The sequence below is a fragment of the Myotis davidii genome, unplaced genomic scaffold (genome assembly GCF_000327345.1).
Source record: "Myotis davidii unplaced genomic scaffold, ASM32734v1 scaffold41, whole genome shotgun sequence".
NCBI lineage: Eukaryota > Metazoa > Chordata > Mammalia > Chiroptera > Vespertilionidae > Myotis > Myotis davidii.
In genome coordinates this window covers 2,599,645-2,622,513 of record NW_006292344.1, presented here as the reverse complement: position 1 = coordinate 2,622,513, position 22,869 = coordinate 2,599,645, and the positions used below count along the sequence as shown (strand labels likewise).

The following is a 22,869-nucleotide window of genomic DNA, read 5'->3' as shown; positions in this document are numbered from 1 at the left end:
AATAAAAAAGATATATTTTTTAAAAACCGTAGGAAGCAAATATATTATAATGGAGTCAAGACAAATTTGCACTATTTGGCATATATATGTGTGTATATATTCATATATATACACATACATACATATACATACACACACACACACACACACACACATATATATAGTATGTATATATGGATCCAAAATCTGGCCCAATTTATGCAATAATATATTGCTGGATGGTAACCTAGAACAGGGATGCTTAAACATGGCAATATGATGTGACTTTGTTCTTCTGCATTTAGACACTTTCCCAAGGAACATGCACTGGGTTTCAGAACTCTTCCCAACACAGCACTCAAGGAAGCCACTTACGGTAAGGAAGCCACTTACGGTAACACCTATGTGCCATCCCTACTCTATGGTGGTTTTCCCAAATGTGGGCTGTGCACATCCCAGGAGAGGTACAAGATAACTCACTGGGGTGCGGGAAGATGTTTTTAAATATACACATTATTGCTCAAATATTGTGCATAGTCAACATTCTTAGACTGACAGATGTGTTTGGATAGGGATAGAGAGAAGAGAACTAACTCTGTTAGTATGGGTTTCTTTGTAATTCAATTGAAATAATTTGAATTCAATTTCAGAATATAGGTGGAACTTCTCAAATGGAATGTTATGATGAGAAGCATAGAAAATTGCTGAAAATAGTACCCCACACTATCTCATTGAATCCTATCATGTTCTGCTGTCTCACAACCTCATCTTCTGCATCACCCACTGATCATATTAATGTGATAGTCACCCTCGTTAATGCCTTCTAAAATGATACATGGACACACTCACTGTTTTTGAAGTAAATGCTGGTGCTGCTGCTGCTGCTGCTGCCTGTATGTTTCAATCGTGTGCTGGGGAAGGTACTGCATGAGTTCCAGGGATTCCTTGATTTTCAGCAGCATTTCGTATGTCTCACGGCCCCTCACCTAGGTGAACAGGAAGAAGGAGAAAAGGAAAAATGAAGAACTCTAGAACCATTGGGACTGTCAATCCCCATTTTTCATGGGATCTGTGTTGATGATTTCTCCTACTTGCAAGCATTTATAACATGAAAATCAATATTCCTCAGCACTTAGTGGTTAATTGCAGCCATGAGCAGAGTAAGTGCCCATGCGTGTTCCAGCTGAGTTTGAACAGGCAAGGCTGTGACTCTTGGTTTCAGTGCTCATGCTGTGAACAACTATCCTTTCTGGGGTCTATTTAGTGCCACATTTTTCCACATTTTTTTTTTTGAATTTGCTGTTTTGGTAGTGAATTTGCTGAGTATAGTGCTAAAGTGCTGTCTAGTGTTTCGATTATAAGAAGGCTGTGATGTGAAAATACAGGTTAGATAAGTTTTGATTCAGCATGATTATAGTGATATTGGCTGGGAATTCAATGTTAATGAGTCAACAAATAAGGTACCATTAAACAGAAACATGCAAAAAACAGGGTTACATATTGATCAGTTGCTAAAAGTGCTGTGACCAGAGTCTCACAGAAACCTGACTCTGTATTTCTCCTGGGAGCAATGGTTCCTTCACAACTGAAATTTCATTTAAAAAGAGCTTTTCAAATGATTCCTATGTCAGCAGCTAAAAACATACTAGTTTTTTTTGCTTTACAGTTCACTGTTGAACAACATGGGTTTGAACTGTGTGAGTCATTTACTTATACACAGATTATTTTTTCAATAAATATACAGTAAGCCCTTTATATTCCTGGGTTTCATATCCATGGGTTCAACCAACCTCTAATGCAGCGGTTCTCAACCTGTGGGTCACGACCCCTTTGGGGGTGGAACAACCCTTTCACAGGGGTCGCCTAAGACCATCGGAAAACACATATATAATTACATATTGTTTTTGTGATTAATCACTATTCTTTAATTATGTTCAATTTGTAACAATGAAATTGGGGTCACCACAATATGAGGAACTGTATTAAAGGGTCGCGGCATTAGGGAGGTTGAGAAAGGAGTATTTTTGACCTGTGGTTGGGAAAACCTGGATGTGGAAGGCAGATGCCATGCATTGCCATTTTACATAAGAGAGTTGAGAATCTGTGGATTTTGATATCCTTAGTTGATGGGAGGGATGACTATATTTAGTATATCAGGATAATGTTTAACTTGAAGTTCACAGGTCAGATTGTATATGTATCCTGAGAAACATGACACAGAAACTTAGCTAACTCACTGTCTGATTGTGCTACTAGCAAGAAGTCTATTTCCCTGATGGTCAAGGCCCAAAGAAGGTAGGGAACAGGTATGGCACACCCAAACCTGTTGAGTTGCTTTAGCTTCCAACCCAGGATGGCAGCTCCGAGTCAAACCTGGCCTTGTTTACCTTTGTTTCATGTCACTTTAGATGGCATCAAGGGCTATACTGGTTACCAAAACTTTGCTGCCAGTCTAGCTGGCAAAGACCTAAGGGAATAAATTTCAACAAAAGGCAACCATAGACTAAAACAGGGCACCTTAGGCATGTTGAGAGGACTAATGGTTACTTATAGGAATGAACAGTGCTCTTAGACAGTGATTGGGCTGAGTCTTCTGGCCATTCACAGATAACTGAGGATTCTGTCTTGCTTGGCTTTCTTTATAGTACTCCCTAAAAGAAATCACAGTCGCCAAACCGGTTTGGCTCAGTGGATAGAGCGTCGGCCTGCGGTCTGAAAGGTCCCAGGTTCGGTTCTGGTCAAGGGCATGTACCTTGGTTGCGGGCACATCCCCAGTAGGAGGTGTGCAGGAGGCAGCTGGTTGATATTTCTCTCTTATCGATGTTTCTAACTCTCTATTCCTCTCCCTTCCTCTCTGTAAAAAATTAATAAAATACATTAAAAAAAAAAAGAAATCACAGTCATTTCTCTATGAACAATGCATGATAGATTTTGTGAACTTCCTCTGGTGAAATTTTAGTGCTAAATTGGCTGACATGCTGTTAGGATAATCTTGTCATCTATATTAATAAAAGGGTAATATACTAATTAGAGTGGAAGTCCTTCTGGACATCCTTCCGGATGAAGCTGGGGCTGGAATGAAGCCCAAGTCTTGGGTGCTGGTGGGGGGCTGGAGGGAAGCCAGCCCAGGTCCAGGGTGCCAGAGGGAAGCCAGTGCTGGCAGTCAGGGGAAGGAAGGCCTACTCTTGCACAAATTTCGTGCATTGGGCCTCTAGTTCTTAAATAATAAAGTACAAATTGATTTTAAATATTTTGGTAAGAAAAATTTTATTAGGAGTGTAGCTTTGATTGGGTGACTAGTAAGTAGAGGAGCCCACAGATTATATTCCAAAACTATGGACAGAAGGGATTATTTCCTGAGATTATATATATATATATAATTTCTTTGTTTTAGCTCACTTGTCCCCATTACCCCTTTCTCATTGTGACAGATAATCAGAATATCTGCACATTATGCAAAAGCATATTCAAAAAAGGTGAAAGTGAAGTAATCATGAATACCCAAGGGAGACTAGACTCACTGGTAGGTATAACAGTTCATCATCAGGGGATCTTCGTTTCTTGATGGATGTCATCTGGATGCCATGTGTATTCTGACGAAAAGCTGGTGAAAAAGAAATGCAAGCTTCATCCTGGGAACATTTCTGAAGCAATAATACATTTACTAAACAGACAATAGCACCAGCAACACATGTGAGATTAGAGTTTCTAGTTCTAAGCATCCACTTAATTGTGATGATTGCTTTTACATTAAGTGCAAACCTAACAATAATGAGGCGGGGTAAGTGAGGCAGAACAAGTGAAAGGCAGGGTTTTGGGAAGCTGGGAAATGGCCTGTGGCTTAAGTCATGCTGCAGGAATCCCTATCTTACTGGTTTGTGTCTGAATAGCTGTTAAAGAAAGGAAGATAAATTGGTTTTGTGTTTTACGTTCCAGGTCATTGATTTCCAAGGTGGTAAATGCATGTTGTAGAGGTTGTCTTGCCAATGTCTTCAGCCTGTGCGCTCGTCCCTCCCATGTTCATACATAAATCACATAACTTCCGACGAGCGCTTTCATTTTCCAGGACCTCAGTTTTCTCTTCAGTAAAATGAGTGAATTAAGCTCATGAATCCCTCTGGTTTCCAAAATTAAAAACTACATTCAGGATTCAGGATATAGAGATGATCCTTCTACCAAAGTTCACATAATGCATTCTTACTGATATTCATTAATTTGTAGGCAATTGAGGTGCTCAGGAAAGAATATAGGAACTAGACCACCAGGCAGACTGAAGAGCAAAGGTGGAAATAGAATTCTATTTATATTATATTAATATATTTCAAAAAATTATATATAATTTATATCATTCTTATACATATGTATATATATATACATGGAGAGAGAGAGAGACTTTTGAGGAATAATCAGAGAGAGGAAGAGCCTAGCAGGAAAGGCAAATCATACTGCACAGTTAGATGTTGATGGTGACTAGCTATCATAATATGCTATGATTCTCCTGTAAAATACGGTGTACTTTCCATTTCTTCTGGACACTAATCAGTAATAAAATTAAAACAGTGTCACATGAAATAAGTTACAGTGTGGCATACTTTAAAATACTTGTAGTGTGATAGCAGACTTATGTGAGACGCCTTCTAGAATCAAATCTCACAAGTTAGAGGCACTGTGGATCTGTGGTTTTCACCTTTGGTTAGCTGGAGGGCTAAGCCTCTGTGGGGTGTACCTCAGGGGTGGCTGCGAGTAGAGCACGGGGCCCCAGACCACCCCCAGCTTCTGTTCCTTTCACCTAGAGCCCCTCTACTTCCATCTATTTTTCATTGTGGGTTTCATTTATGAAACAGATTTTTCTGTTTAATAAAACAATTGAACCAAATCATTAGCCTCACTCCTGATAAGGTGATGGAGGCCTCAATTTGAAGACTCAGTGAAAACCAGACCTGTATCTTCTCCAGATGGTGCTTCACAAAGTGTGTTCTAAAATCTCAGTGTCCTCATAGACTCATGAGGTTGGCACATGTATTTTCAGCCCTCATGCTCAGTAACAGAAAGATTGGTAGTCAGAAAGATACCAGTAGGCTAAAATACAGATTCTCAAACTTCAGTGAGCATCAGAGTCACCTAGAGCTCTTACTAAAAACACAGATTGCTGGGCCTCCCTCCCAGAGTTCCCGATTCAGCACGTCTGGGAACTAAAAACTTTGTTTCTCCCCAGTTTCCCAATAATGCTGATGTTACTGGTCTGGGAGCCACATTTGGGGATTGCTGGACTAAGGAATCCTAACAGTGACTATTTGTTTTTGTCAAGCTGGAGTGCACACCTTGGGTCCATTTGAACACCTCCATCCACTGGCTCTGGGGCCTCCAGTCACTTTTGCCTCTGGAGACCTTTGGTCCTATTATACTGCTTCTCAACTATCATGCCCCAGCTCCTCTATCTGGATAGGACTTAACCCTCCTCCATTTGGCCACTACAGCTACTTACGGCGCTTCGTACCATCACCGTTCTTTGTGCTGTCCGAGACCTGCTGCTTTCTGATGCTGTCTTCATCAGCCTTCCTGTCTCTCCCTGGGCAAGCACAGATCCGGGCCTCAAAGCAACGTCGGCCCAGGACTTGCCCACTAGGAATTAGAGAAGAGAGAAGCAAAGGGTTGAAGTGAAAGAATTATAAAAGTTCCCTAGAGTTCTCCCATTTCTATTGCTGGTCATCACCACTATCACCACCTGCCAGTCATGGCTGTTCGGAGGGTGCACCCCAAAGCACTTGGCAGAACACAAAAGTGCTTACATGCCACCAGTGATATTAGTAAATAACATTCCATTTGTTCTGCAAAGAGCCTCCAAGCCATTAGCTGAACAGCTGTATTTAGCTACATATTTTGAAGGAAGCTTGAATTAAGCCCGTGGATGTCTCTGGATAAAATTCCCCGAGGCAGCACAGACTTACTCAAAGAAATTGTTAAATGCCTCGGGGGCCACATGAAAACAAACACTGTCTAATCAGAAACCATTCCAGCTAAATGTCAAGAATTCAGGTATGAAGCGACTTGCATGCCTTCCCTCTTTCTTCCCCTCTGTGTTTACCCACCCTGCTTTGTCTCCACTTTCTTAGATCTTTTATGTAAGTATTTGCAGCAAGGATTTAAAGCACAAAGGATAAAATCAAGGGTGGTGTTCTGCTGTACATGCACTAGTAATGATAAAGCAAACACAGTTTCACTTTGCCCTCTGCCCATGGTTTCTGCAGGATGGCAATTCTGCATATGCCACTTACTCTCTGGTTTCCAGAGTAACAATGATTAAAATTGGACGGCGGTTCATCCCTCCAACACAACTGCTGTTACACATGAAATTGTACAAGACTGTCGTGAATTCAGTGCCAACCTGAACACAGGGGAAAAAGAGTCTGTTAACAATAATTTGATCAAATGTTCATGCTCCTCAGCTCTTCCCTCTATTTAAACAACTTCATTTCTGATGAGGTGATGATGCTTTTTTCCCCCTAGGAATAAAACCCATTGTCGTTCCCCTTTGGCTTGCCTCTTGGTAAGCTGAAAGCTAATGTTTGCAACATTGGACACTACATGAGGGTAGATAGGCCTTAAAAAATAATCATCTCTGACCCAATTCATTTGCAAGCTGATACATATTACCTGATTTAAACTGGGTTCATCTCATATATGAATATCACTGCAAAGGGAAAGCTGAAAACATCACCAACAGTAGCAACTATGATCAGGGATATTTTCCCTATGTGGATAAACAGAATAATATAGATTTGATAAAATATTCCCATAAATAACACTCTGGAGCTTAAAAGGTCCTCAGCATTAAATCATCTAGTCCAGTGGTTGGCAAACTCATTAGTCAACAGAGCCAAATATCAACAGTACAACGATTGAAATTTATTTTGAGAGCCAAATTTTTTAAAATTAAACTATATAGGTAGTACATTGTTATTAACTTAATTAGGGTACTCCTAAGGCTTAGGAAGAGCCACACTCAAGGGGCCAAAGAGCCGCATGTGGCTCGCAAGCCGCAGTTTGCCGACCACAGATCTAGTCCAAAATGCTCATTTATAGATGAGGCAGCTGAAATCCAGAGAGGAAGAATTACAGTTAAAGGTTCACACAGCAAGCAGCAACCAACACTCTCATCTCCCTCTGCCAGGGTTATGCATTTCTAATCTGCCACCTATTCATCCCACCTTCAGCTAAGAGAGCGCCCTCGGGGTCCCCCGTGTGCAGTGTAAGAATCCTTGCATCCAGTATTGCTGCACATTCACTACCACCTCAATTGCCAATTAAATTCTCTGGATAAGGTCGTGCTTTAACCCAATAAGCAAATTCAATTATTATGAACCATTAAAATGGAAACATGGGCACAGAGCCATGTTATCAAGCTAATTTAGTGCAAATTTACAAGTTTTGAAGGAGGTATAGGAGCAATGTGTAGAGAACGAAGACGAGAAGAGATTAAACAGGTTACATATGTGGTAACAAGGACTAAAATATAAACAGGTGTGCAAAACACCTTCTATCACTGAATTAAATCAGCTCCCAACTCAGCCCAGTCCTTATCTTTTTACCTGGGGTGGCTCATAAGGTACCAGCACACTCTGTCTGCCTGTGATGGGGTCTTCTACATATTGGGCATGGCTGTTCCCTTCCACTCGAATCAAATGACTAGGAGGGGCAATCTGTCCTGCAGAACAGAGAAAGACAAAATAGTTAGTTCTTCACCCTCAAAGAAAACAAAATGAAACAACACAGACAGGATATTGGTTCCAAAGAAAGGGTTTAATAGAGGAAATATATATCCTTAAAAAAAGGAAAAGATGCTGTTACCAGATATCTAACACATGAAGGTGTCACAACCTTTATGGTGAAAGGAAGGACTGGAAAACTCAAATGTATTTAAGAGAACAATCCTATGTTTGTAGTGCTTAAGGTTAATAATTCAAGATTTTAGAGAACTCTATGAATACATCTCTGACTAGAGAAGATTTTGCTAGTTTATGGGAAATAGAAGAAAAAGAAACAAGCTAATTAAAAAAATAAGCACTCAGTGAAATATAAAGATGATGCAACATATAGATCCACACCTGAAGCCTATATTCTCCCATTAACCAATGTCCCCCAATACATTTAATTTTTTAAAAAAGCTTGAGAAATAGTTGAGCAGAAAGGAAAAAAAAAAACCTAAAAAGGCAACAGATGGCAAGGACATCACTTTCCCTTTGACTATTCTTTTCTCCAATTTTAGACCTTGCTTTGGTCATAAATATGAGAAACTTACTGGTTTTGTTGTGCTGAAAGAGCCCAAGGTTGGAGAATAAGAAAGGGAAAGCAAATTTTTTAAAGCGTGTAGGCAAATTTTCACAAAATTATGATATTGGACAAGGGCTCCAAAAGAAAGAAGCTGATTGAAGAATTGGGAATCATAAAGGTGTTCTTAACCTTTGACCATGCATTATTGTTCCACAAAAACTGATCTATAATAATAATAAAAGTGTAATATGCTAATTAGACCAGACATCCTTCTGGACGCCCTTCCAAACGACCTTCCAGATGTCCTTCCAGACGAAGCCAGGGCTGCGAAAGAAGCCCGGGTCCTGGATGCCTGCCAGTGGCTAGAAGGAAGCCCAGGTCTCAGGTGCCAGAGGGAAGCCTGTGCAGGCAGCCAGGGGAAGGAAGGCCTACTCGTGCACAAATTTCGTGCATGGAGTCTCTAGTATTTAATAACAGTGAAAAGTTAAGTGAATCAAGATGCTCTCTGAAACACCATCTATTATTGCAAAAGTAAACACAACTATTATGTCAAACATTGGGGGAAAAAACAGTTAAGTCATCTTGATGGATCAAGGGCAGTTATAAAAAACTATAATAAAGCTTAGCTATAAGAAATAATCTTTATGGTGTATTGTTAAGTGAAAAGCAAGATGCAAAGGTATGGATGGATAAGGAGGTCATGTAGAAAAGGACTAGAAATCAATGTGCAAAATTTAATTGTATTAAGGTGGGAGGACTTAAACTTTAGTTTCTTATCTGAAATTTCTATTCACTCTTTTTCTTTCTCCACCACTTTTTCTGTACCATCCCTTATATTCTCTACATTCACACATTCTAGCTACCAACCAATCTTTCCATTTTAAATACATTTTCTACATAAATTGTCTACCCATCCTGCACCCTCATCACTCTGATGAATCTATGTACATTCTTCTATCCTTTCCACTTTTCTGTGTACTTTACTTAGACTCTTCACAAAACCTTATAATATCAAATATCAGGGAACTCTAGGAAACAATGAGCTCTTCTGTAAAACAATTGTTGGTTTGTGGCTCATATCATGGGCATGGATACAGATCTTAAAGGTGGCCCCAACATACCTGCTCCCTGACACCCGGTCCTTTACTCCACTATCCCCCTCCCCAGCTTATCTTGCATATTTCTATTTACTTCTCTTGCCCATTATTTGTCTTCATTCATTTTTCTTTTTTCCTACTTTTGTATCCTGTTTCTTCATGTTGCTCACTTCTTATGCTCCTTCCTCTTACCCTTCCAACTCTCAATTGGTCAGCCTTGACCATCTCCGGGAAGGCACTAAAGCTAGATTACCTTGCCTGGGCAGAGCAGAACAAATGACTAAATGCCACATTGTTCTTCTTACACCTTCTCATTAAAAAAGAAAAAAAAATAGCAATAGGGAGTAGAGAGACAAGTCCAGGTTATCCACTAATTACTAATATTAAATTAAATAGTTCAAGCATTATTAAGTCATTGTGAAAGCCACAAGTATATTGATCATTACTCTCAGGCACTCAGCCAACCAAAAAAGATAGACTGAGCTGGCATCAGATTGCAGAGGGTGGAACCAGTAAATGGACTCCAAACAAATCTTTGTAGAACCTCTATATTCAAGGAGCTTAGTTGAACAGCCACCGGATCCTCTCCTCCTTACCCTCATTGAATTCACGGCTCAGCTCGTGGTTGGGGCATCGTTTCACCACCTCGGTGACATGCTCAGCTTTCTTGTAGACAGGCATGGCACGGATGACAGCACCCTGAGGAGGTGGGGTCATCACCTTGATCTGGATGGGGCAGGTCTTGGCAATTTGGCAGTAGAGTTTCTTCAGTTCAGTGGAATACTGCATAGAGATGGGCCGATGGTGGAGGAAGGAAAGAACCAACAGGAAATAATGTTACATCCCAAATCAAGGAAAATTATGTCCATCTTTTGAAGCCTTTATAGTTACATGTTTACCATTGGCTACTACAAAAATGACAGCGAGCAATCTTAATAGAGTTATATTCATTAATCTAATTAATACTTTTTTCCTACTTGAAATAAAACCCAATATTTACAAAAGATTTTACATTTTTCAAAACACATTGATAGCATTATGTCCTTTCATTGGGATGAAGAAACTGGGTCTCAAGGGGAGTTAAGTGGTTAATACCATGAGCGGCTTTATAAAGTACTAGAAACTAAGTGGAAAAACAATATTCACATGAATTGAGTGATATTAGACAGATTATAATAAATCCTGTCCTTACAATATCTAAAGAGACTTGCAGGGATTAGGGTTTTGGGAATTTTGTTTTTTAAAGATGAAATGTCTGGAAGAATATGAGGATATTTTATCCAAAGTCAACCTGCTAGAAAACTAGAAAGCAAAAACATCCCCAAGCTGCCACACTCATCTTCTAATGTCATAGCCTAAGAGAATGGAACATCTGGAAGTGGCCATTTGGTTATACACTCTGACTAAAGGCAAATATCCTACCAAAAAAACACATTTAAAGGTAGGTGCTTTTCTCTTCCTTTTGAAATATAAAATGTATTTTAATAATCTTTTTTATATCCCAAGTACTTCACTATATACAATTTTCAGTTAAAATCTCCCTAATATTAGTACTGTATTGCATAATTAGTTACCCACACCAGCAGATCAAGGATTAAATGCAGCAAAAAGGTTTTAGATGACTTGAAGAAATGGGAAGTATGCCCAAAAATCAATCACAAAAATAAAATCCTGCTTGGGAAGCACTGATTGAAATCTAGATATTTTTTTTTGCTCTAGTGTTTTAAACCAATGACTTTAAAAATAAAGAAATTGTCTTAGACATGTTAAAAACTCACTGTTATTGATAACACCAAGAAAATAAGATGTATTTTTATTTTTAATCTAACCATGAGTTTCATAAGATGCACCATAGGAAAGATGACTGAAAAGTAATCTGTCAGCTAACACCTGATGAATAAGCATCCATCCAAGTATTTAAAGATTGAGGAAAAAAAAAGAATGGTATGTATTCAGAAGAGGAAAGTTAAGAGAAACATTCTGCTTTAATAATTAATATACTATAACTCAAACTTTACTAAGAATAAATTTAGGCCCCACAGGTGTTAATCCTCACTGTCCTCAGGAATGGGAGAAGAGAATCTAATTTAAATAATGATAAATAATAACAGCTTCTCCATTTTCTGAATTATTTTGTAAAAAATACAATCCTCACATAACCCTATAAGGAAGGTGTTATAGGTATAGGATCTCTTACCTGAAAACCCTGGGGCTAGATGTTTCAGAATCTATAGTCATTTAGATTTTAGAAAGGAAGTAAAGCAAATACTGTAAACAGCTCCAGCAGGATTTAGGGCAGTGTCCCATAACCAAATCTAAACATTTCTGTAAAATTCATGAATATACATATCATCTGGGAAATGACTATAAGATCCTCAAATTCAGGCTGGATTTCAGCACCAAATGAGTTTAGCACAAACTTATGAAATTAAAACGGAACCAAGTTGGTTTATAGAGCTCTTTGAGTTTCAGAATTACAGATAACAAATAATGGATCAATATTTTTATGCCATTTTATAGGTAAAAAATTAAGGCATAGAGAAGACTTTCTTGAGGTCACAGAGAAGAAGAGCTGGTTAGGAACCAGAATATAAGAGTCTGTCCCCCTCTGGTAACAGTCCCTCATCTTTCTATTCTCTAGGCTCAGAAGTCAACTTTTTGTACTTTCACATTTTTCTAATTCATAATTACATGGCTTCCTTTAAAAAAAATCAACTTAAAAGTACACAATCTCCTTTAACATTAAAATAGAACTTGAAAGTAATCTACTTAACATCAATAATTTCTCTTTTTATTTTTCAGTATAATGCTTGCTCATTTAATTGCAGGTAGAGGCAGCAAGTGATAGAAAAAACAAACAAACAAAACCTGGAAGTCGCCTTGAACCCTAAGGACAGTTGTGTGTTAGGACTTCCATCATGGCACTGGGGAATTCACCAGTAAGGTTCTGCTCTTTCACACGGTCCTTTGTGTTTTGGCCCCATCTCTTTCATTTCTACCCCTCACCCCCAATCCCTCACACTTCCCATCCCATGTTCTACCCATACAAACCTCTGAATGCCTCAAACACACCATTCATCACCCCCCATTTGAACATACTATTCCCTATCTGGAATATTCATGGTTTCCCTCCATTCTCCACACCATGCCAGGCCAATTTAGTTATGTCCTCAGCTAGGATTGATCTAACACTCTAGACCATATTTCCTAATTTTAGTGATGAGGATTTTATATTGACTACATCTAAATAGCTGGTCAGGGCCAAGAAACATTTGTATTACTGCTTCTGGTTCAACTACCCAGCCTGCCACTCATTTACTAGAGGGGCTGAAGTGGTCTGGCATGACAGGTTCTTGACAAAGCCAAGCTTCTGCCACTGTACTAGCTTCACTGTTTGCTAACTGTTTCTGCGATGATGTTTAATATTTTTCCAATACTAAATTCAGTCTCCCTGATCTACAGTATTTGCATAATTCCGTAGACGTGCCTGCTTCTTTATTCCCTACCAAATGGTCACTATCTTCTTCACCCATTTTCCTGGCTTTTGCAAGATCAAAAAAGTGGGAATCTGATGTAGGTCAAGATTTTTAAATCCCTGGTGATTTGAGTCAGCAGGGACTTCAAATTGGAACACTCCTGGTTTCTTGTAATGTCTCCTCCTCTCTGGGACTTTTAACATTCACCTTTGAAATGCTCCCAACATTGACTGAGATTCTTTAATTCTAATGCCTAATTTCTTCTTCTGGGTATGTGTGCTTTGTTTTGTTTTAATCATGCTTTTTGGGTCCTAAGAAATATTGGTCTAACCCAATGTTAGAAGGATTTTCTGTGCTTTCTTGTAGAAGATTTATGATCATAGCTCTTGCGTTTAGTCTTGTATCTATTTTCAGCCTCTTCTTTATCCTGTTCTCCCCCTAACACATGTCTCTCCACTTTCTCTTTTTCTTTTTTATGGATACTCAATTGTTTGAACACCACTGGTTGAAAAGATTATTTTTATCTTTCACGCCTCTTGAACTGCCTTGGCATCGTTTTTGAAAAGTAATGGACCATGTGTGTTTAAGTCTTTATCTGGTTACTGCCTTTTATTTTATTAGTCTGTACATCTAATACATTGGTATCACACTATCTTGATTACTCTAACTTTATTATAGCAAGTCTTAAAATTAGGTAATCTATGTTTTCCAATTTTGTTCCTCTTTTGCTAAATTATTTTGGCTATTTTCTGTACTTTGAATTTCCATATAAAATTTACAAGCAATTTGTCAATTCCCACAGAATTGCCTGGCAGAAATTTGGATGAGATTGTATCAAATTATAGGTCATCTTGGGTAGAATTAATATCTGAGCAATATTGTGCCTGTAGTCCATTAACATGATATAGATTTCCATTTAATTAGGACATCTTTAATTTCAGTAGTTTTTCTTCTCTCATTTTTTTTTAGTTTTCAGACCTTGTACACCATTAACATTTCAGACTTTTTCTTATGTGTACAAACACACACACACACACACACACACACACACACACACACACACACACACTCCCTTATGCAAACTGGGGCATATAAAATGTTCGGCATCATTTTTTATTTAATATATCAGAACATGATTGGATTTTAAAATATAATTATAAGCAGTTACAATTACAGATTTGAAAGGAAATATGCCATTTAATCATGCCTTTCTCATACAATATAAATTTTACTCCGTATTAATTGGCTGCCTCCTGGGGATCAAGCCCACAACTCGGGCATGTGCCCTGACCGGGAATTGAACTGTGACCTCCTGGTTCACAGGTCAATGCTCAACCACTGAGCTGGGCTTCTCCAGTTTTAAATATTAAATATAACACTTCAGGGTGTATTGTGACCACATTACACAAATCTTTAGTACACCAGTTAGTTTTAGCTGGATCCCTTAAAACGAGGTATTTGAGTCAATGCATATTTTAGTGTTGTAGAGAAGTCTGAAGTAAATTAGAGACAGAGTGAAATATAAACTACACAAATTCACTGGGTATAGCAGAGGTATGTACAAAGTGTTATGAGATTCCACAAGATAAAGCAATTAAGTACTAGTTAATAAATTTGGTATTTATTGAGCGAGGACTTTATTCAAGGTTCAGATATTTAGCAATAAAGCAAAAAGCAAAGTACATGCTCTAAAGGTGCTGGTATTTTGAATAAACAAATAAATATTATGTCAGATGGTGATAAATGCTATAAAAAACAAAATCAGAGTAAATTTAAAAGAGGGACTCAAAAGGTAGGAGTTGGGGAATTGAAGAGGCTATTTTTTTTTATCTAGGATTATCAAGAATTCTTTGATAAGTTAATAATTAAAAAATTTATCAAGGAAGCACTGGAATAACTTATACATAAACTGGGGAAATAATATTCCAGTTATCAAAGACAGCAAGTACTAAGATCCTGGGGTGAATATTCTTGTCATAGAGGCCAGTGTCACTGGAGAGCAGTGAGCAAAGGCTGCAGAGATGGGGATTAGATCAGAAATCAGAGACAGTATGTGGGCCAGCTCATGCAAGGCCTTGTTGGCCAGGGTTAAGGACTTTCAGCTTTCCTTAATATGAGATGGATAGCCACTGGAGAAGTTTGAGAAGGTGACATGGTTTAATTGTGTTTAATAAGATTCTGGATGTTATATGAAGAACAAACTTTAAGGTTCAAAGATAGAAGCAGGGAGACTAGTAAGGAAGCCATGCAAATATCCCAAGTAAAAAATGAGAGAGGCTTAGACCATCAGTGGAATTGGTGAGAAGCAATTGATTTCTTGATACATTTTTACCAGATTTGCAGATGGATTGGTTGTAGATAATAGAGAAAGAGAAAAGTAAATGTATTCTACCTAAGTAGAGAAGAAAGGCTTCATAGAAATTGTGATATTGAAACTAGGAGTTAAAAGACAAGTTGTTCAGCCAACTAGATGGTGCATCCAAGAATGGGGAAAAGGGAAAACTAAGAGGCAGAAAGCAGGCTTTTCATAAAGAGATAACATTATAAGTATAAGCAAAGAGATGCTAACTATGGTGGGACTATAGATAGGCTGGGAGAAGGAGGAGAAGAACAGAAAGCAGTGAGTCCAAGCTAGAAAGGCAGGTACCAGATTCTGAGGAGCTTTAGATGTTACAAGAAACAGGTAGACTCTACCTGTAGGCAGAGAAGAGTCACTAAGGATTGTAAAGCAGGGGAAGACCTAATAAGTTCTATGTATTAAGTAAAACAAAGCTGGTAGGAGCAATGCTGGAACAAAGTAGGAAGAAGATAAACTTAATCAGGAACAAGAATGAGGAGGGCCGAAATTAGGGCAGCAAAATGAATGAAAAGGTGGATAGATGGAAGAAATGTTTTAGACTTACTAAAAGTCAGTCCACTAGTTTTCATCATGAAAGATATGCAGGGAAGCAACAAAACAGACCAAGCACTGTTATTCATTAAGAAAAAAAAAGATGTTTGCACAAATGTGTTATTTGCTTATCCCTTTTCTAAATCAAAGTAGAGTGAATGAGAGTTAGTTTTAATACAGGGCTTCCAATAGTCAATAGTTAAGTGAGACATGTCTTAGTTAATGGACTATTCAGCAAACAGAAAAAAGAAAGAATAATTAGTTCTAATTCTGGACAAAGAAAATAACATGAGATAACAGTGGAATTAATAGGCCAATTCTGTTGTGAAAGAGGAAAGGGCTTAGTTCTCAAAGCCAAGAGCATTGGAAAAGGACTCTTACCCCACACTGACAACAGTAAGCAACTTTACTGGACTAGGGGTCAAAAAACAAGATTTAAATTCCGCCTCTTCTATATATTTCCTAGGCTTTTAGGCAGTCACTTCACCTCTTTCAAACTTAAAATAGAAAAAAAAATTATAATATACAATATACAGCTCTTAGAATAGAGGAAAAAATTACAGGTATCAGAAGCCTTAGTCAATTGCAAAGAGCAACATAAAAGCCACATATTATGGATAATTACTGAAGCCTCATCTTTCTAAGATTCTCCACATAAAGTGTTTAATGTAGCTTAAGTAATTTTGGGACTATTGTGAAAACATGAGTGCAGCTTCATCAGGAAGTGGTTGCTGCCAGATAACAATAGTCTGCTGAAGTTTGAAAATTAACCATTTACAATGAAACACATAGTTCATATTGATCTGCTAGTAATCACTAAATTCTAAACCATGCTAAATTATTGGATTCACTTGTTTAAAAAAATGAATTTGGTTTATCTTCTGCTGCACATTTAAAAATGCACGTGCATATTTCCATAAGTACATGTACTATAATTTTATGTGTCCTTAAAATTTTTTTAATTACATTGTTCAAAACTTAGTAATGTGCTATTTCCACTTAGTAATCTGCTATTTCATCTTAGTAATCTGCTATTTCCCCTTCTGATGTTTTCAAGATTTATCCATTTTCTTATACTTAGATGTATTTCATTTATTTTAATAGAAAGAGACAGGCGAATGAGATAGAATGGAGGAAGACCTTATGCTTTATCTGTAATATTTTACTTAAACAAAATATTTAAGGCAATATGGAAATTTTTAACATTTTGGTAGATTCTAGGTGTCTAAATTTACTTACTATTTTTGTATACTTGAAATAGTTCCTAATTCAATTTTTAATGAATAAATTTAGCACGAACAGCACTAACCTGTAAAATTGTTGCAGATTTAAAATTTTTAGAAGATAGAGAATATCGAAATAGATGTTAGAACCCAGAAGGAACATTATAGCATGTCTTGTCCAAACCTTCTTCTCCCCTTAATTTTCAGATATAAAATTTAGGCTCACAGAAGTGAAATGGGTTCATTAATGCAACAAACATTTAGTGAGCACCTACTTCACGCCAGGCTCTGTCCTGGATCCCAAGGAACTAGCAGTCTCCTTACCTTAAGTGAATTGGTTTAAAGTAAACACTGACGGTAAATAAATTATTTCTAAAATTGTGATATATTTTCTAAAGAAAAATTAGAGAAAGACACACCTAAATGTGGGGTTCAACTTAGTTTGGAGGGTCAGGAGGGCATCCCTACAAAAAAAAATGATTTCTAAAGGTTACACAACTGAATCTAGGCAATGTGTAGTTGAAGTCAGATTTCCTTTCTTCCGGAAAGCTAATACTTTCACAACTACATCATACTCTAGTGTCTGAGTTTCTATAGAAAACCAAGGACTAGATTTCATGTTTCTATTATTGAGTCACCTGTTTCAACGCATTTTAGTTCAAGATAACATTGCTAAGCTTTTCTTAGAAAGTTAGACCAGGAAAAGCTTAGAGATCATTTAGTTCAGCCACTTCAGTTACAGAGGAGAAATCCAAGCCCCAGAAATGAGAGGAGACTTGCTAAAAAATGCTCAGCGACAAGACCATCTTTGTACACAGACCCATGGCCTTCCCCATGTACCCTGTAGTCTTTATACTCATATATGGGACCAAAGTGGAACTGGTATGTTAGCTACCAGAGTGAATTACATAAATATACAATAAGTTTATAAATACAAGTATAAAACCCAGAGGTCATCTAAAAAACTAACATATGATCACCAATTTCTTAAAGGATTACAAGGATACTGTATGTTCTTTGAGAAGTATCAAATCCTTTTTAATTTGTTAAAAAACTTTGTCTAGGAATTAAGATTTTCTTTCCTAAAGTGTAACTATATTCTCAGAATGGGGTCTTGAACATAGGAATAACATGTAATGCCCACCCATTGTTTGAAGAACCAATTTTACTACTTCGGGTCCTAGGTTGAATAAATTAGCAGTGCACTGTAGGAATCCTTTTACATATATAGGTAAGACAGCCCATGAGGTTGTGTCTCTAAATTAGGCAAGTTTTAAAGTGAAATTAGAAAATGAAGTACTGTGATGAGGGGTGGGGTGGGGAAGGACGTGTGAATTCAAAGGTGGAAATAACTGACCTTTCAAAAACAGTCACAGATTCCTGACACTGAGGAAATCATCCACTGAAGAATTTCAGGCCACTCATGTGATCTCCTGGAAACTCAAGTTAATCATCCAAAGGGAGAAAATAAGGGAGCTATATTAGATCATCTCTAATGATTCTTTTATTTTGAAGATTTTATGAAATAGTACAAATTTGTTAGAGAACTCAGTTGCCAAGTTCACGTTGACAAGGTAAACTCTTTAAAAAGAATGTGGAAAACAAAGTGCTGATATTCATTCTGATTCCTGATCAGAAACATGTAAAAAAGATAAGAATCAATCTGTGCAGTAATGCATATGTATGCACATCCAATGGTGCATTTATTTCTAGGAAGTACTAGCCTATGAGCAAGAACAGAGTCAATATCTTGTTTGTCTTTAACCAAATTTGCTCTTACACAGTCTTGAAGATTCACATGGACAAAGTATTTCCACGGTGGCATGGAACTGAAATGCCTTAGAACTATCACATGGACTAAGCTCTTGCTATACCATATCCCTGACAAAATGGAAAAGCAAGCTTCGACTAAGTTTTGTTTTGTTTTAGGAGGGGGAGAGGGAATTTGGCATGTTGAGGAGTGAGATGCTCAAAGCCAAATATCATGTTCAAATAAAATAATTCCAGGGGATTTTGGAAAACAAGAGTAAATTCAGCTCCTTTACTAATAATATGTTGCAAATAGAAGGGGGGAGAGCATTCCAGTAACTACAGCCTCACCATCACCACCTGCCTCAGTAGACATACTATATTACATGCTCTTGGCTGCCAGACTGGTAATTCGGTATCACAATGCAGAGAGATGCCAGCTAATATCAGCACACACCTGTATAACTTTTCCCTTTCCTAAAGGTGCAACAAAGACCCTCCCTCTCCACTCCATCAAAAGACAAAACAAACAAAACAAAATAAACAAACAAAACCCTTTACTCTTTTAATATTCTCCCAGAATAAATGCCATACCTTATGCTAATCCAAAGTCACAAGGCTGACTTGACCCACCAATCTCCAAGGATATGAGTGAAATAAAATTCCATGAAGTAAATAAATCAATAATCATAAAACCCATCTCTCGACTTAACCCATCGACAAAGGAAGCAACTATATAGAGCACTGTCAAAGCTATTCCTGATACTACAATGCCAGCTTCCAGATAGAGCCACATCTGACATGCTATTGTGCTAGAAGAAAATGTTTTAATTTTTTTTCTAATGTAATACTATGTGCATTATGACCTATTGCCCATTAGCCCACAGAATTAACCTCAGCATATAATACATCCAGATGCAGTTGTTGCCCATTAACACTAGGGCAAATTACCTACACTGAGGATGGTTGGCACTTAAAAAGAGAGTAAAACTAAGCTAACGCATAAACACATCAATAACACTTTTGGCCTCTGCATGAATTTGGGTTGATTAAAATAAAATAAAAATAATGAGATTTATAAATACTCTAAAAGAGAGCCACCATTTATTAACAGAAAATGCTAGGCGCACTTCTCATTGATGTTTCTTATTTTCAAACAGTTCAAAGAATCCAGGAAGTGGAAGATAGGGTCTGTGCTACCTCAAATAAACTAAAGTATTTGACAAGAAAAAAAAAAGGGCAAGGAAGCCCCAAAACTGTCACAACTCAATTCATCTCAGTTTAGCAATCCAGTAGAAAGTCTGTCTTTGTTTAGATAGAGCTATCATAAAACATTCATTTTTTTTTCTTTTCTGAACTGTATTATTGAGGACTGGAAAGTTAAAAAGGCCCTTTTATAAGGGCAAGAGAGTAATGAAATCAGTAATTAGAATTAGTATGAAAAAAATCATACAAAGCAGATGGAATATTTAGAGAAGATAAAATAAACTTCTGGAAACTGACTTGGTGGTGGGGGAGAATAATGGAGGACCAATATGCTTTGGAAAATTAAGTATAAATATCCAATTCACTAAAATACAAAAAGAGTCTTAGCTAGAAAGAGGTAGATACACACAGCTTTAGAGTGATTTGCTTGAAACATATTGAATAACCTTATCCTATATAATAAAAGCCTAATATGCTGACTGTCTGGTCGTCCAGTCATCCGGTTGTCCATTCAACCAATCGAAATGTAATATGCTAATGATATGCTAAGGCCACTCAACCGTTCACTATGATGTGCACTGACCACCAGGGGGCAGATGCTCTGACCAGTAGGTTAGTTTGCTGCTGGGGTCCGGCAGATTGGGACTGAGCAAGACAGGCTGGACATACCCTGGAGCCCTCCTGCAGTCCCTCCCGGGCCCTTCTGGATCCCTCCCTGGCCCTGATTGTGCACCAGTGGGGTCCCTCGGCTTGACCTGTGCCTCTCACAATCTGGTACCCCTCAGGGGATGTCAGAGAGCTGGTTACGGCCCGATCCCACAGGCCAGGCCAAGCGACCCCTCTGGTGCATGAATTTGTGCACTGGGCCTCTAGTCACATATAACTGTATGATCTAATTATATGCTATATCCTAGACTTGTCCTCTACAAATAAACTCACTTGAGAAGCATAAATTTTACTTCTAGGAAGAGAGTTTTAAAAAATAATTGAAAATAATCACTTCAAAGGTTTTAGTTAAGCAAATATACTCTAAACAAATATCAGGTTATTATTATGATGGCTATGATGGCTGGTGTACCAAAATACCAAAAACAAAAAGGGAAAGTGAATGTATCTATATTGTTTGGGGGTGAGATGGGAGTGTTCTTTTGAGAAGTCAACTTTAAAAGATTAAATTGAAAACTAAAGCATCGTTCAAGAGCTAACTAATGATCCTTCCTGGGACTAGACCACAACTTTATCACTCAATTTCTATACTGCATCTATATAATGGAACAAAAATATTCCCCAAAGAATCTTGGACAGGAAGTCAAGAGGACAAGACTCCAGTCTTCCATCTGCCCACTGACTTCCTGCATCATCTTAGGCTAATCATTTCACCCTTTGGACTCCAACTTCTTTGTTTACAACCAAGGCATTCCACTTAGGATTGTATCTACTTCAAAGGAAGGGGAAATCTGCAAAGTGAGCTTGCAAACAAGTCCTGAGCCACCATATCCTATTGGATCTATCATAACTATTGGCAGGAAGAGATCCCAAAATTGGCCCCATAGTCGTCTGGCAAGGTATTCACTTCTCCTCCCAGTCTCCCTTCCTGCCACAGTTGTCTAGCTGCCAGACATGTACGAATTATGCTCTTGATAGTTTTACAAAAAATCCTTCCTCCAAGCACTTTTCCTGATGGCCCCAGCCAAAGGGCTGCCTGTTGCCACCTGTCAGTTGTGGGGATTAATTACCTGAGCTGAGGCTGGGAGCGGCACATTCTTCCTGGGGCCGCACCCACAGATGTTGACATCAAGCAGGTGGGCTGTCTGCTACCCGCTTGCCCTGAAGACCAGCCCAGAGCCCACAGGGCCTGGCAGGTGTGTGTGTAAGGGGGACACTCAGACAGCACCACAAAGCAGCAAAACCTTGGCAGGGAGGAATGTGCCCTGGGACCTCTCTGGGAGGCCACAGGCAGCTCTGCGGCCAGCACTGGGCACCAGCCCGAGGCAGCTGCAGCCTGCCTGCTGGGGGACAGTATGTTATCACCAACCTTGGGGAGGGTGGGGGTGGAGCCGGCCAGCCTCATCTAGCTGCCTGAGGGTATGAGTTTAGAAAGCCAAGTTAAAAAAAAAAATTGACAAAGCCTGATCGGTAATTTTGCAACTTTAACTCCCCTGGAGAGCAAAATGACCTTTTACTTAGTGTCCTCTGTCAGTACCCTCATCTGCCAACCCTGCATGACCAGTAATGCCATTCCTAGTTACCTTCACAAAGCAGACAATGGGAAGCATTTGTCAGAGTGGCTGGTATACAGCAGGTGCTCAGTGTTAGCTCCCCTTTGATATTTCCTGAAGTCACAGCAACTATGAAAAGAAAGCTGGGATGAGAGGACTTTCCTGTTTTACATGTGCAGAGACTGGGGTTCAAATGTTTAAAGTGACATTCCAATATATGGTAGAAATAAGAATGAATGTTAGGGAGTTTGTCTTCTTCTCAGAACCAATTAAACACCCACAAACAACTATCCTGACATACATGTACTCCATGGCCCTCAATAAAAAGAAACTTCAACATTCCCCAGCAATACAGGAAGATACAATTGTCTGTGGAGTAAAAATTCTTTTAGCACGGACCCTGGTAGGCAGAGAACTCAGCCCTCATCCCACAAGACATATCTAGACTAACTCCTCAACGTATGAATGGGAGAGCAGACCCAGAGGAAAGGTCACACCAGAAGTCAGCAATAAGACAGAGTCAGAACCTGAGACTCTTAACTTCCAACCCCACAATCTTCTCAATATAACACATTCCTATAGCCCTTCGCTCCAAGAAGGTGTTATCTCGGGGCAGGCTTGGTGGACACATTGGAGAGATTCCTGGGCACGCATGCCCTAGACAGGAGACAATCTATGCCAACCATCTGCTTCCCTGTAACCACAGAAGTAGCATCTGACTGACTGGGCCACGCTCCAGGGTTTAAACCATCATTGGCC

The 22,869-nt window shown here is 38.6% G+C and overlaps 1 protein-coding gene across 7 annotated transcripts in view; it reads right to left on the bottom strand.

The window, feature by feature from the left end:
• Positions 1-22,869, bottom strand: part of TP63 (tumor protein p63) — a 96,012-nt gene that overhangs the window by 22,234 nt on the left and 50,909 nt on the right. For 5 of the 7 annotated variants that reach the window (XM_015565379.1, XM_006765864.2, XM_015565381.1 and 2 more), the window contains exons 3-8: positions 9,944-10,130; positions 7,569-7,684; positions 6,255-6,364; positions 5,465-5,601; positions 3,501-3,583; positions 829-965 (exon numbers count right to left, since the gene is read on the bottom strand). In XM_015565379.1, coding sequence (XP_015420865.1) covers positions 829-965; positions 3,501-3,583; positions 5,465-5,601; positions 6,255-6,364; positions 7,569-7,684; positions 9,944-10,130 — 770 coding nt within the window. The remainder of the gene's footprint in view (positions 1-828; positions 966-3,500; positions 3,584-5,464; positions 5,602-6,254; positions 6,365-7,568; positions 7,685-9,943; positions 10,131-22,869) is intronic. The other 2 variants (XM_015565380.1, XM_006765865.2) reach the window with 1 other exon arrangement.